This window comes from Macaca mulatta, chromosome 10 (genome assembly GCF_049350105.2).
Source record: "Macaca mulatta isolate MMU2019108-1 chromosome 10, T2T-MMU8v2.0, whole genome shotgun sequence".
Lineage (NCBI taxonomy): Eukaryota > Metazoa > Chordata > Mammalia > Primates > Cercopithecidae > Macaca > Macaca mulatta.
Window position 1 is genome coordinate 111,269,713 of NC_133415.1, and position 18,733 is coordinate 111,288,445.

General features: G+C 49.9%; 1 protein-coding gene across 2 annotated transcripts in view; it reads right to left on the bottom strand.

The window, feature by feature from the left end:
- The window catches only part of APCDD1L (APC down-regulated 1 like), a 52,590-nt gene that overhangs the window by 5,964 nt on the left and 27,893 nt on the right, over window positions 1-18,733 (bottom strand). For both annotated transcript variants that reach the window (XM_028828530.2, XM_077952037.1), the window contains 2 exons: window positions 5,540-5,678; window positions 2,004-2,556 (listed from right to left, as the gene is read on the bottom strand). In XM_028828530.2, coding sequence (XP_028684363.2) covers window positions 2,004-2,556; window positions 5,540-5,678 — 692 coding nt within the window. The remainder of the gene's footprint in view (window positions 1-2,003; window positions 2,557-5,539; window positions 5,679-18,733) is intronic.

Below are 18,733 nucleotides of genomic sequence, written 5' to 3' on the forward strand. Positions count from 1 at the left end.
CTGTCCTCTCTGCATTCAGAGCAGTTTCCCCTCCTAATGAGGTGGTGGCGGCCAGTAATCAACTCACCACTAGCGCCTTCTCTGAACTAAGTAGGATTAACGCCACACCAGCCTAGAACATTGGTTGCCAAAAAGGGAATAATTTCGAGGTCATAAAAAGAACTCTGAGGCTGATTTTCTGATTATGAGAACTTCGTGTCATGTTCCTCCTCTGCTACTGAGATCCTCAGTTTGGAGAAGGGGAGGGGGAGGGGGAGGGGGAGGGGGAGGAAGGCAGGCTTCCGGTCTGTCTCATCCACAGTGCTCCCACATTGGGGCAGTGACAAGTGGCTGCTGCCAGGGGTGAGAAGTTGCCTCATCTGGTTTAGTTCCTTGAATGTCTAGTACACAGTAGGCAACAAATACATGCTGAATGATGTGAAGGTGGCCTAAGAGCTCCAAGAGGACTTCATGGGGATGCTGAACCCATCCATCCATCCACACCCATTCATCCATCCTCCCTCCATCTGCTCATCTGTGCACTCAAGAAATACTCATTGGGTGCCTTGTACAGAGGTTTTTCACCTGGAATGCTAACCTCAACTTCATTTTCACTAACCTTTCACTAATAAAAGTTAACATTTCTTCTCATTGTAAATGGAGGCAACGCGCCCCAGTAGCGTCAGCAGAACCTCTGACTTTGTATGACGCTAACAGCGTTGCAGGTACTGGAAACATGGTTTGCAGTCATCCCTGCTTTGAAATGAGGGCAAATAAAGATTTCACATTTATCGTTTTTCTATATCACAAATTAATACTTTAAAACTTGGGTAACTATTTTAATAGAACCGGTTTTCATTTAAATCCCATGTATTTTCTCTTATGCTTTTAAAAACAGATTTTCTGAAGAGGGGTCCTTAGGCCTCACCAGCCACCAGAGGGTTCTCTGACACTGGGAAGGTCCTAGGTCCACACCCTTGTAGGAGCCAGGCTCTGAGCTATGTGCCAGGAGCCATTATACAGTAAAGTTATGTTTCTTTCTGCCTGTTTGCTCACCTGGCAAAAAAAAAAAAAAAAAAAGTGTGTGTGTGGGGTGCTACTAGATCTTCCCCAAATTAGGATGGTATGCGGGCCATGGCTTCATCTAAAATCTAGGTTAATCAGCTTAAATGAAATTCGTGCTGGAGTCAAGGGGGAGCATGTCAAAGACAGGGAGGTTTCCTTTAGACTGCAGCCTCCCCACAGCCCGGACGGCTTGCTGGAAATGCAGAACCCCGGGCTCCCTCCAGACCTGACGGATCCCTTTCGGCCTTCTCACAAGAAGCCCAGGCCACGTGTCTTCGCCGTCTGGTTTGGGAGTGGGTGGGAGTGGCGCCCCAGTGGCTGTGCGGCTAGGTCGGTGTGAGGCTCGCACTGAGATTTCAAGGGACCGGCATCTGGGCTGGTGTGCGCAGCCCCAGCGGCACCCTGGAGGAAAGCTGCCCTCTCCCTAATTCATCCATCCACATTTATTGGTCCTGATCGTGTGCCTGACCCGTCGTGCTAGGTGCCCGCTGTGACCCCACCCTTGTGAAGGACCTAGCGCCAGAGGGAGAGGCAATAAACAAGTCAGCAACGGAGCTTCAGAACGGGCTGAGAGCTGGCAAGGTCACTCGCGGGAAACAGGGAACAGTAGAATGGGAACTGGAGCGATATTTCAGCCGAGAACCAAGGGAGGGGGACTCCCGCCCAAGCCTCTGTGCCCAGCAGGGGCAGAAACGAGATCCTGCAGTGCCCACGAGGACAGGGGCTGGGGAGGACCAGCGTGGGAAGGCCGACCCGAGGCCCGCCAGCCTTGTAAAAGCTGAAAAAAGATGTCTCCAGCAGCGTGAACAGGGTGCGCAAATGTCCTGAGGCACGTGGACCAGAGTGGGGAGGGGCAGTGATGACAGCCGGACAGCCAGAGCCCTGGGCCGGCCCAGATCTTGCAAAGCTGCGGGGCTGGGCTCCGAGCTCGCCCCCCGAGACCCCCCCTCCCCACTCACCAGTGCGCTCTGCAGCGGGCGCTGGTAGCCGGTGGGCCGGTAGTGCCGCCTCTCGGCCGGGTCGGTGTGGATGTCCCCCAGGTACAGCTCCTCCACCAACCGGGGCGCCGCCCGGGGCTGCGGCTGCAGTCGGCGCTGCACGCGGACCAGGCTGAGCTCGTGCATGCTGAGGCCCAGCGCCTCCAGGCAGTCCCCCTGGGCCCGGGCGCTCCGCAGCTCGTACAGCGCCCCGGGCATCCAGGCCCGGGCCGGGGGCAGCCACCGCGCGCAGTCCCGGCCGGCGCGGGTCTGGTTGAGGCGCCCGGAGACGTGGAGCAGGGCCCGGCGGCTGTGGAAGACGATGCCCACCTTGCGCAGGTAGTAGTCGGCCTCGGTGGCTCCCCGGGTGACCCAGGAGGCCCGGCGCAGGCGGACTTTGCCCTTGACGAGCAGCGAGTGGGCAGGCTCTCCGCAGAAGGGGTCCTCGTAGTAGAACTGGTGGGCTCGAAAGAGCCGGCTGGGGTAGAAGGTGTAGGCGCGGGTCAGGAACTCCGGTCCTGGGCGCACCTCGCAGCTGCAGGGGTGGAAGGAGATGGGTTGGGTACGGAGGGAACACCACGCCGCGAGCCCCTCTCTCCTCTGGGCTGGGCTCCGTTCTCCCCCCAATCCCTCTCTTAGGCCTCAGCTCAGGCCTGGGCCCCTCCAACTTCAGTTCCCCTCACTGCTCTCAGTCAGCCACCCTTGGGACTGTGGCTTTGCACTGGATGCCTCATGGCCTCAACACAAGCCTTCTAGTTCATTCTCCTTTCCTTCAATCCGAATTGCCCTACTGGAGGCCCTTTTGCAACCATCTGGGGACCCACAGGCCTGGGAGCTCCGGGATGCCCTGCCTGCTTCCTCCCCCACTGGACTTTGGGCACCTGGCCCAGAGCCGGCCCCGCGCCCTCCGCCGTCCTTGCTGAGTGAATGGAGGGAGGGGAGAGTAGTGATCAGGTATGACGGTGGCCCGTCCTGTCTCCCCCTTCTCTAGGCTCACTGCCCTGACCAGGTCTCATCCTTGCCTGTGACAGGGCTTGTAGGTATAAACCAGGAGTCGGCAAACTTTTTCTGTAAAGGGCTGGGTAATAAATATTTTTATTTTTGTGGGCTGGGTGGCTTCTGCCGCAACTACTCAAAGTTGCCATTGTAGAGCTAATGCAGCTATAGATGACATGTACATGGATGGGCATGGTTGTATGCCAATAAAACTTTATTTACAAAATTGGAAAGTGGGCTGAACTTGGCCCCAGACTCCATTTGCTGGTGATGCAAACAGATCCAGGGGAAGGGGTTGGAGGGAGAAGAAAGAGGAATGACTCCTAGATCCATGGTCAGCTCCGGGATGGGGCAGAGGAGGCCTTTGGGACTTCCCACTGAGGGTGCAGGTGGGGCGGACAGTGGATGAAGTCAGGGGGGAAAAAGAGCAGGCACCCTCCTCACGATTTTACTCTAACCAGGTACCCTCTTGTACTGCTATTTTCTTTCTTTTTTTTTTTTGAGACAGAATCTCACTTTGTCACCCAGGCACTTGGCTGGGTTGCAATCTTGGCTCACTGCAACTTCTGCCTCCTGGGTTCAAGCAATTCTCCTGCCTCAGTCTCCTGAGTAGCTGAAATTACAGGCGTGTACCACCATGCCTGGCTAATTTTTGTATTTTTAGTAGAGACGAGGTTTCATCATGTTGGCCAGGCTGGTTTTGAACTCCTGACCTCAATCAATCTGCCCGTCTCGGCCTCCCAAAGTGCTGGGATTACAGGCGTGATCCAAGCCTATTTTCTTGATATTTTTTGTAGCAGGGCTGTTGGAGCAGAGGAAACATGTTATCACCCAGCAACGAAATAATTCCCTTTTCTTTTCTTCCATCTTTTTGATAATGTTGAGGGGAAATTCTCTGTTCAGAGCTAATGTGTCTTTAGTGCCAACCTCCCTGTTCTCCCAGAGAGAGCAACTCAGAGCCTCGGGTCGGCAACGGATCTAGAGAGGATTTATGTTGTTTTGTTTTCGTTGAATTTAATTTTACAGTTGCCTTTAATTTATGACAAGTGGCTCTGGTCCCCATATCCAGGATAATATTACATTTTCTTTAAAAATAATCACATTACACTGTCAATGTATGCCAGTTATACCTCAATAAAGCTGTAAAAATAAATGAATATATTTTAGTAAATAAAAGCAAGTTGGTTTACAGAAAATGATAAGTAAATACTAGTATAGGTACTTAAAAATAGGAGGGGTGACCATACCCCTGAGGGTCTCAGACAAGGCCTAGAGAGGGGAGATTTGCCTGAGAGGACACAGTAGGTCACACTGGACCACTCGATGGTTCCCAGGCTCTGGGCCCTTTCCCACTCTTCTCCCAGGAAGCAGCAAGGTCCGTCTGGAGAGCATGGCAGGGAACTTTCAAGGAAGAAAGTTCTAGAAGAAATTTCTTAGAAGAACTGCTCCAAAATGTTACTGTCTTGGGGCAGGAGTGGCCTGCAACCAGTGTCCCCTCTTCCTGCACCCCAGTTCTGTCTGGGTGACCCTGGCGAGTGGATGCCTGGATCCCCCCTGGACTGTGCTGTGGGCGTGGGGACTGCTTGCAGCCTGGCTGAGCCTGCAAATGTGTTCGAAGCGGCCTTGAAGAACTTGCATCCCTTCCTCCACCCAAAGCACTAGCAGATGTTTGGCAGTTGGGAGTTTCTGCCTGACCTCAGGAGGTACAGGAAGGACACCAAGAGGCCAGTCCTTGACCCCAGAATGGGACTGGCCTGGAGGGGATGTTGGGGGAAGGAGGAATGTGCCAGGTGTGGAGGGGGCCACGCTTTTCCCCAATCCCTGCCCCAGGAGTGGGGAGTCAGCTGGCTGCTGTAGGGTTTGTGCACCACGGATGAGGACAGAATGCAAAGTCCATTGGCCGCAAAGCAGCAACTGAGCCTCTGAAATGTCGAGTGAGCCTGTCAGGTTAGACAGAATTAGATGGGTGCACCCAGGCTCTCCCTGGCCTGCCACTTCCTACCCCAGGGCCTTTCACCAGCTGCCCCCTCTGCCTGGCTCTTCCCTGGCCCTCTAGATGGCTGATTCCTCTCCTTTTAGCTCTCAGCTGATGTCACCACCTCCAAGAAGCCTCCCCTGATCACTCTCTAAAGAACCCTCCAGGTCACTTGCTATCACATCCTTGGTTTTATTTCCTGCATTGAAGAGCTTAGTGCAATCTCAAGTTTATACTATTCATTCATGTGTTCAAATGTTAAGGGCACGTCCCACTGCTGACCCCGGGCACTCAGTTCGTAATAGGTTTGTATAATAGGTGCTCAAGGTGTTGAATGGATTTTGTCCATGGACGTGATGCCCAACACAGTCCCTGCCTCCCATTGCAGTCTGGGAAGGGAGGAAAGCATCGCCAGCAGCTTGGCAGATAGCAGGCCTCTTGGATAACTATGTGAATTATGCCTCTTTCAAAGATTGGACACCGAGTCTCAGAGAGGTAGAAGTCTCCGAGCCCATGGGCCCATGGTCAGGATGACCTGAGGTCTTACCCCGTGGAGATCCAAGGTCCATTGAGGCGTGGGGGCAGGATTGCAGTGCTGGGCACTCTATCTGGCAAGGGCAGCTGGCAGCGGGGTTCCCAGCGCAGGCGGCTGCCCCCAGCCTCCCCAGCCGCCAGTGCGGTGTGGGCTGCAAAGCAGACAGACCTGGGTAAGACCCCAGCATGCCCCAAGAACACCCACCCCATCTGCCCTCCCAACCCCACTGTGGCCACAGACAGCCAGGCAGGGCTGTCCCGCACCCTCCATCGCAGCCCTGTCCCCAGGGTGCCCCAGTTCTGGAGAGAGTGATGCGCTCCCCATATTGAGGATCCTAGAATCAGCCTCCCCAACGCATCTCCTCCTGGGTTCCCAGATGTGATCACCCTGGAATCCAAGCCTCCTGGATGGAGACCGTCCCAGATTCTGGGGCTGGGAGGCCTCTGAGAATTCTACTGCGTGGAGCAGACTCCTAGAAGCCCAGAACTTCCACGGGCTTCCCAGCTGTGACCAGGTGCTGCCCACAGGTGGCGGAAGGACCCACGCTCCTGGACAAAGGGCACTCGGGACTCAGGACTCAAGGTGCTGGGGACAGTGGGGCCCTAGCCCATCCCCAGAGCAGACCACTCCCCTCCACCAAGGAGCCCTGGGGGCTGCTTGGCCTCTCCCAGCACAGAGCAGGTCCCTTGAGGCCACTGGCTTCAGGTCTCACCTGGTGCTGGGTGCCTGCTGTCTACTTGGTGCTCAGTGAACATGTGGCAAATGAAAGAATGCATGGCCGCTGCAGAGGCCTGGGCCAAGGTCTGAGGACAAACAGTGCAGGCCCTGCCCTCCTTCAGGGCTCCCTAAGCCTGGACACCAGGGGAGGAATTGGGCTCAGGGCAGAAGGTGACTGGAAGATGGACACGGGAAGCAGGCACTGCAGCACAAGCTCCAGATCCTCTGGAGTGACCCCTGGATGAGCTTGGCTGGGCCTGGAGACAAGTCAAGCCCGGGCGTGGGGCTGTTCACGATCTCTTCTTGGGCTGCTCAGAGGTGAGAGTGCCAAGACCTTCAGCTGCTAAAGAGCAGCAGCTCTCCCAGAAACTGTCATCTCCACTCGGGGCTGATGGGCTTGAGATGGCCCAGATGACGGGATGCTGTGGGAAGCTCAGCAGTGAGCAGCGTCCAAATACTGCAGCCCCGGGTTGTGCTCAGGGGCGCTGGCCTGGCCCTGGAGGCCCAGTTCCTGCACCGAAGCTTCCAAGCATGGCTCTTCCCACCCAGCATGGGGCTGAGTCTTAGGGCTCCAGGCCAGGGGATGTGGGGGCCTGGCAGGAACTTCAGGAGGCCTTGGGAGGGGTTGGGGGCTGAGTTGAGAAGTGAGCAGATGGCATGTTCTGTCCCTTTCCTGGCCTCGCAGGCAGACCTTCCCAACAGGGGTTCAGAAGAGCTGAGGGCTCCCCACTGCCCCCTCAGAGCTGCTTGACCCCAAACTCTCTGTGCCCTAGGGGTATTTTAGGAAAATGAGGCAGAGTGGATTCCTCAGTTCCCTTGAGGTTGAGGGTTGCATCTGGAGACTTTTGGGGTCCCCAGTGATCAGCTGAGAAGGCAGGAGTGACGCTGATGATGACGAGGGGGATGACAGCACCTGTTAACTGGGTGCGGACCCCTTGCACTTCTATACATTATTCCCATCTGATTTTTGCAATAACCCTGCAGTCGGTGTTAGTGTTATCTTCCTCTCATGGGCAGAGAAACAGGCTCAGCTCAGAGATGGGCTTAGCTTCCACGGGACACGTGCCACCCGGATGTGGCAAACCCAGGATATGAGCCCAGGTTGTTGGACTTCAGGTTGTGACGGCCTCACCGGTGCTTGTCTTACATCCCCAGAGAACACAGAAGGGGCTGACTTGGAGGCGGGGTAAAACTCAGGGCAGTCAACAATCATTGGCCAACAGAATAAACGAAGGCATGAGTACAAATGCTGGTGTAGCCCGAGGTCCCTGTTGTAATCTTGGTTCATCCTGCAACTGATTATTGGCTTTAATTAGCCAAATAGGAGAAATGAAAACAAATAGCCACCCAGCCAGGGCCAAGGTGTCACCACACTGACTCATCAGCACTCAGGGCCGCTCTACCAAGTGAATGAAATGCCAGCAGGATCTTGAAAGAGAGAGGCTGTGGTTGTTTTGTCTTAACGTAGCACGTCTAATTTGCAGAAATTTGTTGCAGGACGTTGTAGTGGGTGGGTAGGCACCAAAGTTGGGCCAGGTCCCTATACAACTCGCCAGAAGTCCGGAGCTGATGGGTGCGCGGCAGCGTCCACATCTCATGCATTTGGGGGCCTCTGCAATCTGCGTCGTCAGAAGACATTGGGTTCCCTGGATTCAATTCTGCAGGTTAATTTGAACATCTCCAGTGTCAATGAAACCTGTCCAAAAGTGTTGATTTGGGGGAATGGATGAAAACAGAGCGAGGAAAAGGATCAAAAGGGGTCAGCAATATTTGCCTGGTAGGAAAATCCAGCTTATGTTTCAGAGTGAAATAGTGAAGGGGTCCTGCAAATTATCTTGTCATTGTTTCCACAAAACTTGGGCTCTTGAGGAAGTGTTTTTCTGTTCAAAAGAAAACAAGACTTTTTTTCCCCCCCTGCACCCTCCCTGAAGTCACTGAGACTAGATGGCCCTTGAAGTGGTGTTTTGTCATGAATCCTCAGATTCTGTGTTTCTGCCGAGTGCATTTTATTTATCTTGTTTTTCTGTGAGGAACTGGGATTTAATTATGTTGGGAGACTCTGAGATACAGCGAAGTGTGGCTGCATTCGGAACATGTACACACAAATGCGAAGCAATGCCGGGCACCTCTTGAGGAGCATCATATCACCTCTGGGTCATGCATGAAGTCTCAACTTCAAGGTTGCAAAAGCAAAATTGACCAATTATAAATGATTGCATGACATTTTCTCCAACACAGCTCTTGGGGTAGAATGTTGGTTTTTCTTTGCTTTCCCTCCACTTCCTCTTTCTCTTCCTCCAAAAAAGTCTTAACTAAAGAAATAACAGCTGAAAGTAGATGGTGCGGTGGGTTGAGTTACACAACTTTTTGCAGGGAAGTGATAGACGGAGTTAAATGCATGGACCAAATTGATTTTTATCAACCACGGATTTTTAATTAACAGTGGTGTCCACTTACTGTCATTCATTATTTACTGTTTACCCACTAATTAAAAATTATGCTGCTTTTGCATTCATAAGAGCAGGACATTTGAAATTAGATAGCATCGTTCAAATTACCTAAAGAATTAAATCTAGAGTTCCCAATTGCTCAGACCAGGCTACCGGAGCTTAAAATATGACCTGCTTGAGGCCGATGTGTCATCCTGAATCAGAGCACCAGAAACAGGCCTCATGAACAAATACCGTATGGACCTGCCTGGGGCCTTCCGGGGAAAGGACACTCACTGAGTACACACATAAGTGTGGGCGCTCGGCTAAGATTGTCTTGAGATCATCAAGTGGTGCCCAGCGTCTCCTGAGTGGGAGGCCCAAGGTCAGGTGCTTCATCTGCATTATGACCTTGAGTCCTCCCAGCGGCAGTGCGTCAGTACCCTGGCAGAGCCCAAAGGATTGACAGGTGTTATTGGCATAACCACCTGTGACACGGGTTCAGTCAATGAACTCATTTTGCTGATGAGGAAACTGCAGTTCGGAGGAGTGGAGGGACTTGGCCATTGTCACTCCTCTGCAGACAGATGCTTCTTAACCAAATAAAACACAACAATACACCCAGTAAAATACACCTAACATCAAAGGTACCATGTCGGCCGGGCACGGTGGCTCACACCTGTAATCCCAGCACTTTGGGAGGCCGAGGTGGGCGGATCACCTGAGGTCAGGAGTTTGTGACCAGCCTGGCCAACATGGTAAAACCCTGTTTCCACTAAAAGTACAAAAATTAGCTGGGCATGGTGGCGCACGCCTGTAATCCCAGCTATTTGGGAGGCTGAGGCAGAAGAATCGCTTGAACCCAGGAGGCGGAGGTTGCAGTGGGCCGAGATCGTGTCATTGCAGTCTAGCCTGGGTGACAAGAGTGAGACTCAGTCTCAAAAAAAAAAAAAAAAAAAAAAAGGCACCATTTTAAAGTGAACCATTTGGTAGCATTAGTACATTCACAATACCATGCAACCACCACCATGATCTCATTCCAGAACGTTGTCATCACCTCAGAAGGGGACCCTGTGCCCATCAGCAGTCACTCCCGCTCCCCTTTCCTCTTAGATCTCGGCAACAATGACTCCGTTTTCCGCTTCTGTGGATTTGCCTATTCTGGATATTTCATAAAGATGGAATCCTCCACTCTGTGCCCTTCTCTTACCTCCCTTCCCCAGCAATTCTCCTAGGTGGGTGTGGTTATTCCATTTTGCAGATGAACAGTGGAGGCTTAGACAGGTTTCACTCCTGGGGCCACAATTTATGTTTTCTTCAAAGATCACGAAAGACGCAGGTATGGATCAAAGAGAGAAGAGGGTGGAGAAAAGATGTGAGCTTTGCAGCCAGAGCAGATGGAGAAATATGAGCTTTTCAGGTACCTTTCTTTTGGGGGTAAAAAGCAAAAGAAAAGTACCTTTTTTCTCTTTTAATCTGCTTGTTCTGAGGTTCTCAAAGCAAGGCACTAATGAATGCAGGGTGGGGTGCGAGGTGATTTTAGGCGCGATGCGAGCACTTCATATTCCAACAGTCACGCATCGATTTTAGGAGGTGTTAAAAGTGTTGGTAGTTACCGTAACAACCTTGTACTTGCACGGCCTGTTTTGCTGAGGACTGAGTTTTAAAAGGGGATTGATCTGAACTTGATATTAAAATATTAGGTATTTTATTTTAATTATTTTCTTTTTATATTTTAATGAAATCGTATTTAATAAGTAGATGTACAAGGGACTCGTGGGTGTGGTAAATGGCCTGAGGGTGGGTGCGCGGAAGATGGAGGGAGGAGCAGTTCAAGGTGAACTGGTCACCTCACCTGAGGCACGCAAAAGGAGAGCATCTGGGCATCTCAGGGCTGCCATGACAAAGACCACATACTGAGTGGCTGAAGCAACAGGAGTCGATCCTTTGCCAGTCTGGAGTCTGCAAGTCTGAAGTTTGAAATCAAGGTGTGAGTAGGGCCTCTCCCAGGACCTGGTGGCTGCAGGTGTCCCTTGGCTTGTGGCTGCATCACGCCAGTCTCTGCCCCCATCTTCCCATGGCCTTCTTGCCTATTTGTGTGTTTCCTCTGTCTGCACCTGTGTCCAAATCTCCCTCTCCTTTCTTTTATAAAGGCACCAATCCCTGGATCAGGGCCCACCCTAATCCTAATCCAGCATGAGCTCATCCTAACTTGATGACATCTGCAAAGACCCTGTATCCAAATAAGGTCCTATTCCCAGGTACTGGGGGTTAGGACTCGAACATATCTTTTTTGGGGGGTTACATTCAACCCACAGCAGATAACAATGACCATCCAAAATTGAGGTCCCCCAGGTGACCCAACTATCATTCATTCATTTCTTCTCCCCCACACAAACACTTATTTTTATTTATTTATTTATTTTGAGACAGAGTCTTGCTCTGTCGCCCAGGCTGGAGTGCAGTGGTGCAATCTCGGCTCACTACAACCTCTGCCTCCCAGGTTCAAGCAATTCTCCTGCCTCAGCCTCCTGAGTAGCTGGGACTACAGGCGCATGCCACCATGCCTGGCTAATTTTTGTATTTTTAGTAGAGACAGGGTTTCACCATGTTAGCCAGGATGATCTTGATCTCCTGACCTCGTGATCCGCCCACCTCGGCCTCCCAAAGTTCTGGAATTACAGGCGTGAGCCACTGTGCCCGGCCCCAAATACTTATTGAATGCCTGTTGTATGCCTGGAACTGAAATGGACTCTGGTTCTATATGGCTGCACATGATGGTCAGAATTCCTGTTCTCCTGGAGAGATTGGCATTAATCAAATAGGCTCACATCAAAGTATAACTTCAAACCATCCCTAATGTCTTGATGGAAATTTAAACAATGGCCAACAACTTCAGTGATTTCCCAGTGCACTCGGTTCAATGTTCAAGCTTTCTTGTGTAGCCTCTGAAGCCATTTGAAACTGGTTGCCTTTTTACCACCAGATCATCCACCCCATCCCACAGTGCTTTTCCACTGTGAGTCCCTAGTGCTGAAAGGGCAAACCTTTGGCTGCCTTGAGGCTATTGCCTGTGCTGTTCCATTCTCTGCTCTGTGCTGGGCTCTCCGTCTTCACGGAGGTCTCAGCATAAATGGCATTTCCTGGCAGCACATCCTTTCCAGGCATCCCTCTTCTGTTCACTCCATTCTCTTCTCTCCTGTGCAGCACTCATCACATCTGGCATTTATTATCTGCTTTCTTGCTTCGGTTTACTTTTTTGACTTTTCATTTTGAAATAATTTCAGACTTACAAAAATGTTGCAAAAATGGTAGAAAGAGTTTTAGTGTATGCTTTGTCCAGTTTCTCTACAGGTTAACATCTTACACAGACATTGTGCAATGATCAGAACCAGGACATTAACACTGATATAGTGTTCTTAACGAGTCTACAGACCTAATTCAAGTTTCATCCATTGTCCCATTAATGTCCCCTTTCTGGTCCAGCATCCAATCCAGGATCCCACATTGTATTGAGCTGTCATGTCTCCTTCAATCTGAGACATTTCTTTTCTTTTTGTCTTCTATGACTTTGACACTTTTGAAGAGTAGTGGCTCTTATTTTGTAGTACCCTTAGTTTGGGATGGTCTGATGTTTCCTCATGAGTAAATTCTGCTCATGAGTTTCTGATAAGAATGTTGTGGAAGTGATGGTGTATCCTTCCCAGTGCATCATCTCAGGAGGCACACCAAGGCAATCATCCCATTCCTGGTGATCTTGACTGTGATCACTGGCTTAAGGAGGCATCTACCAAGTTTCTCTACTATTAAATTGCTACTTTTCTCTCTGTGATTAATAATTACCTTATGGGGCTATACTCAGAGATAATGGAAATAGTTTGTACTTCATTATACATTCCCCCACTAATTTTAGCATCTATTGATAAGTGTCAATGATTCTTGTCTACAATTATTATTGGTGTTGTTTTTCAAATGGTCATTCTCTAGTTCCATTACTCTTTTTGAGTTTATTTTTGTTTTTAGAGACGGGGTCTCACTATGTTGCCCAGACTGGTCTTGAACTCCTGAGCTCAAGAGATCTGCCTGTCTCAGCCTCCCAGAGTGCTGGGATTTCAGCCATGAGCCACTATGCCCAGTTCTTTCTGAGTTTATTAACTGTAATTGTGCTGTAAAAATGTACTGTCCTTTCTCTCCCATTTATCTTTTTATTCAATTATTTATATTACTATGAACTCCTGAATATTTATTTTTACTTTATTGATTATAACACTTTACTATCATTATTTATTTTGTGGCTCAAATTGTCCCTGATTTGGTCATTGGGAGCTCCTCCAGTTAATCTCCTGTGTCCTTTCTGTATGTCTTTGTCATTTTGGGGGGAGTATTTCCTCATTTCCTGGTGCCAGAAGATCTTCCAGGCTCATTTTGTATTGTTTTCAGTCCCATCCCTGAAACTGGCCATTTTTCCAAGGAGCTCTGATTCCTTTTATTGGAAAATGGTGTTTAGAAACCAAGATCTGGGTGCTAGGTGTGCTCACTGCTAGTGGGCTGTCACTTTAGGCTTCTTAACTTTTTCTTTTCTCCTTCCTTCCTTCCTTCCTTCCTTCCTTCCTTCCTTCCTTCCTTCCTTCCTTCCTTCCTTCCTTCTTCCCTCCTTCCCTCCCTCCCTCCTTCCCTCCTTCTTCCCCTTCCCTTCCCTTCCCTTCCCTCATTTCTCCCTTCCTCTCACTGTGACTCCACTACTCTGCCAGCCTCCTGAGGGCTGAGTCCTCATCTATCTTGCTCACTGCTGATTCTCCAGCACCTGGCACAGTGCCTGATGGATGCCCAATACATATTTGTTGTGTTAAGTCATGGAAAGTGCTTGGGACAATGCCTTCATATACTAAGTGTTCAATACATGCTATTTACAATGACTACTTTTCATTGAATGAATGAATGGCTTGTGATCCTTAGCAGCACGTGTGTGAGTTCCTTGATGACCCTTCTCCCACCTCTCTGGATGTGGCCGTTAGAGTCAGGCTTGAAGCAGGAGGGGAGAAAGAGACGGTTTACAGTTGTTGGGATTGCCAAGAATCTGGTTGAGGGTGAAAGGGTGATCAGTCAGGGAGTTCCCAGCAGGCTGGGGGCCCAGGCTGATCCAAGCAGGTAGAGAGGAAAGAGAAGTAGGTGAAGGGAGATTAGTGTGTGAGCATCAGATCATGTCACAGGCTTAGATAGGCTGGATCTGGCCTAAGAAGCGAATGCTAGGTGCTTTGCTTCAAAGCCTCTTTTCACCCTTGGAACCTGCCCTAATGAAACCAGGATCCTGAGATGGTCCTGCACCCCCCAGGAAGGCTCCACTAGCTCCATAGGCACATAATGCAAGCCATAAATGTCAGCCCTGCACGTGATTTTATTGGTGCATGTTTTCTAGTAGCCACGTTAAAAAAGCTAAAAAGAGACAGGTAAAATCAATTTTAATGATATATTTTATCCGGCTCCAAGTACTATATTTCAACATGTAACAAATGCAACAATTAATGAAATATTTTGTGTGCTTCCCCCACCCCCATATCAAGTCTTCAGAACTTGGTGTATATTTTATACTACTAGCACAACTTAATTTAGACAGGCCACATTTCTGGTGCCCTGTGACTACATGTGGCTGGCAGCTGCCAGATTAGACAGCAGAGCTCTAGCTCAAGGATAGAGCATGCATGTTACATTTTGCTGTATCAGATGTTTTCAAGTTGGCTTCTGAAGACTCCTGGGGCTATTTTTGAAACAGATAGGGCAACCCAGTAGGTAAGATGTAGTCTTTGACCCAGCTTTAGCCCAAACGGTCCCTACCTGTTGCTCTGTTTTATATACTGAGATTTGGATTAAGATTTGCAATTTTTTTTTTCTTAAAATGTCTGAAACCCTTTCGTTTATTTCAAAACCGTCAGCTTGAGGTAATTCACCTAGAATGTTTGGACCTGGAGGAAGCTTACACATATTTTAAGTAAAAATTTCAGCAATAGCTCCCCACCCAAAAAATAACCTCTCTTGATTAGAGGAGGCTGCCTTTTGCAAATGGAGATATGCTGGCTGTGACAGTGGCCCCTGCTGCGTGGCCAGTAAACTTCAGACTGTCTATGGAAACAGAGCCATCACAGCACTGCTACAGCCAGAGATGTACTTTCCAATGAAGTCACTGCACAAAAGGCATGCGGGATTTCCACCAGAACTCCCCCGAGAAGGCTGCCGATTGGACGCTACTATTGGATGCTGCATCAGCAAACAGAAATATGGAGACACCCTTTGCATTCTAAGGAGCCCGCCCCCAACCTCTGGTGTGAATGGCTGGTCCTCAGATACCTCACATGTCTCTCATTTGGCTATAATTGAATCTCCTCATCCACCTAATCTGAGAATCTTTGTGTTCAGGGCTGGGAGGCAGGTTGGGAAGTGGGTTGGACTTTGCTATCTTGGGAAACACAGAAATGATATGCTCTAAAAAAAAAGTACCCTCCATTCCCCGCAACCTTCAGCATCCCAGCCTTTGGAATGTGCCCTCCTCTGCTCAGTGTGCTCGGAGAGTTGAAGGCTGCCCTGAGAAAGTCAAGAGGAACTGGGTACCTGGGAGAGCAGGTCTGAGGATGTGAGGAGCAGAAGGTCCTTTGGATTAAGAAGCCGCGGGTTGAAAGGCAATCAAAGGGACAGGGTTTGGTTCACTACTGGTCCCCCAGTTCTCCATGAAAAGTCTCAGGTCAGGCTGGAGCACGGGATGGAGGACAAAGGTGGGCCTTGCCTGGTTCCACCTGGAGAAGGTGACTGCTTCATGTTTGTGTGACATGTGCTTAAATCACAATGGAAAATGCTGTGTATGAGGAAGCGGCTGGTCACTGAGGATACATCCCTGAGGCTTCTGCTTAGCCTCTCCTGCTGAGAGAAAGGAAGTGCACAGTCCACAGAATGGGAAAGGAATGGGGGCCTGGGGAGATGAGTTCTGGCCCACCAAGCCTGGCTCATAAGCTAGGTTTTTCTGTTTGTTTGTTTAGGAATGTTCCAGAATGAAAACTGTGCACATGAAAACTCTCCCTCGGCCCCATGATAACACTAATTACTCTCGCTCTGGCTGAGGTTCCCACCCAGTTGGAAACTGGAACATCCCAGCCACAGGCCAGCTGTTTCTAAAGAGCCAAGGCAGCAGGGTGATGGATGGGAGCGTTTCCTTTTTCACCCAGATGTTCCGGTATCTTGGAGACAAGGCCTCGTTAGCCCAACTTTAGCTGCTGTGTTCCCAGCTTGCACGTTGGTCTGTAGACATTATTTATACCAAACTTGGCCAATGCTGTCCACTGATGCCAACATCCCACCTGGTGCTTGGAGGAGCCGGTGAGGGGATGATGATAGCTTGTAGCATCACTGTGTAAAAGGGGTTCTGAACGTGCCTGGATCTCACTGAATTTTCTGGTGACTGCCCTAAGGGGTGTAGTTAGGAGTCAGTGTTTGCCAAACAGAATGTGTATCTGGGAGTCTCCCGTTGGACTGAACTCTTATTAGCTCTCTTGGCAGAAGGCTGAAGCTTTCATTGTTCTGTAGAACAGGACTTTGGCAAGATAATCACAAGGTTTTGACACATTCAACAAGAAAGAAGATATTCGTATACATCACGGTGAAGACCCCTCGGAACCCAGAAAGGGCGCCTGAGAAAGACTCTTGGGATTCCAGTTTGAGGGACTGAACTCTTCATGGAGCCTTGGCAACTGGTTCTCCACCAGCTCTTCCCCAGAGGGGCCAAGAATCTTGTCGTGTCGCACAAATATTTAGGTTTTGAGGAGATAGGGATGGAGGATGGTGGTTTCCATTGAGTATCCTTGGATCTGAGACCTGCCCCAAGATGTCGGGGGTGACTGGGAGGAACCCCAGCGTGGGGGGAAACACACCACTCACCGAGCTGTTCTTGGGAGCTTCCACAAGGGGGCCCTCTTGAGCTTTGGTAGGGGCGATTGGGATACTGTGGTGAACCCTCACACCGCCGGCTCCAGCTTCGGCCTCCAGCCCAGGGTCACCCAACCTCCCTCGTTCCACCCAGTCCTTGGGGAAGAAGGAGCCCACCAAGGCCAGCTCTGGTGCCCAAACTTTCTTCCACATGGGAGATCTTCCTTTCCACTCGCGCAGAGAACGATATTTAGAGACTGAAGCCAAGGGCGAAGGGTCACCTAGCGTTGCCTCTTTCAGAGAAGTTTGCAACAACAGAACAAAAGCTCCAGTTGGAACCACATAAAAGGGCATGTGGGAAGCTTCATAAACAATGAAACAAGACATCTCGGCTCCTTGGGCCTCTCCCCAAAGACACATATACGGGGGCCTTTGGGTCAGCTGCAACAGGAAGCACTGAGATTTTAAATGCAAGAAAATTATTGTAATTTAACAAATCAATCTTTCTTACATTGTGTTGAGATTAAGTTCGTGGTCTCTTTCATACATTCAAACTAAGAAATTTCCCTAGAGTGCAATTTTGTGGGAAAACCTACATCATGTTTCGAAAAACCCATTTTGCTAGGAGTTACCAGATTTTAAGATAAATGGTAATATTTAATTATTGCATTATTTTACCATCTAGAAAATTAATGTGCTTTTAGAGTTTCAGGAGAAAGACCCGCTGTAAGTCCGCACCCTATTTTTAAATTACCATACAAATAGAATCCCAAAGACGCAAATATTGGCTTAAGTGTTGCAGAGAAGGTACAGGAAAATGTGTTGGCTTCCTAAATGTTAAATAAACAGGCTTGTAATTCTCACCTTCCCTCATGACCCCGGCCCAGCTGTGCTCTTACCCTGGGAAGAGCACATATAGCTCAGGGAGGGGACAAAGCAGTGCTAACTGGATGACCACAGCGGGTGAGTCATCAGAGTATCATGGTTACCACCACAATAACAAGATGCACGTTTTTGGTAAAGCTCTGGAGTCTTCGAAGCCCACATTCATGGATCTGCTCGACCCTTATCACAAACATTCCAGTGGGGTGATGACTGCCCCCATCTTACAGACCCCAAAACGGAGGCTCAGAAGGGAAAGCCTGACAGTATCTCGCCTCTGTCACATTACCCTCAGGTGGAGAGGCCTAAATTCAAAACTGGGTCCAGTAACTGTAAACCCCTAGCCTCTTTCCACCTGCACTTACAGCCCTGGTCTTGGCTCAGCATTTATTGGGCACGTACTATGTGCTTGGCCATGGGGTTGCAGAGCGCAGAGGCATCTACAAGGGCTCAGGGTCTGACATTCCAAGCCAATTATTCTGCCTAATACTGGTCCAGTTTACCAAAAGGAGCTCAAAGAGAAGAGGGGCCTCCAGAGGGGCCCCACTGCCTATGTGTGCTTTGAGGTCTTGCAAGACAAGAAACTGCTTGACAGATGGAGAGAGCTATAATGGGCACTCCAGGCAGGAGCTGCAAAGGTAGCAGGGAGGTGTGAACCAGCAGAGAGAGATGGAGGAGGATGTAATTAGTCCATGCGTGATGGTGGCACCGTACAGAGGGTTGTCATGGGGAGAGCTAGAGAAGCACAGAGCGGCAGGTGCGGAGGGAGGCCTTACCCGCTGCTTCTCGGGGCTGGAATGTTCTCCAGGAGGTGGGCAGGGGGCTTGCAGGGGGTGAATCAGGTGTGTGCTTTGAAAAGCAGTGTTTTCCACACTGGCTGTGCCTCCTGGGTGGCACTGCCCACCGTTCCAGGGGTCCATGGTGGACATTTTGCATTGGATTAATTTCATGTCTATTTTGACTCAATTCAAAAACTGACACATCAATCCTGGGTTGCTGTTAGGATGAGGCTAAGGCACAGAGGGATAGATTATTTTTAAAAATAAGTTAAGTGAGAGTGAGCTAGTTGATGTGGAGAGAAATGTTGACTCAATTACAGAACAGTAACAATCAGATGTGGCCAAATGGCCGGAATGGCACCTGGTGACAGGTGGTGGGAGGCCCAGGCTCTAAGGCCCCTGCTGACTTGCATTAAAGATGATGTTGTGCACATCTGAGGGCTGGGGAAGGAGGGACTTGAGAGGGCCTGTGGGTACCAAGTCAATTCCTG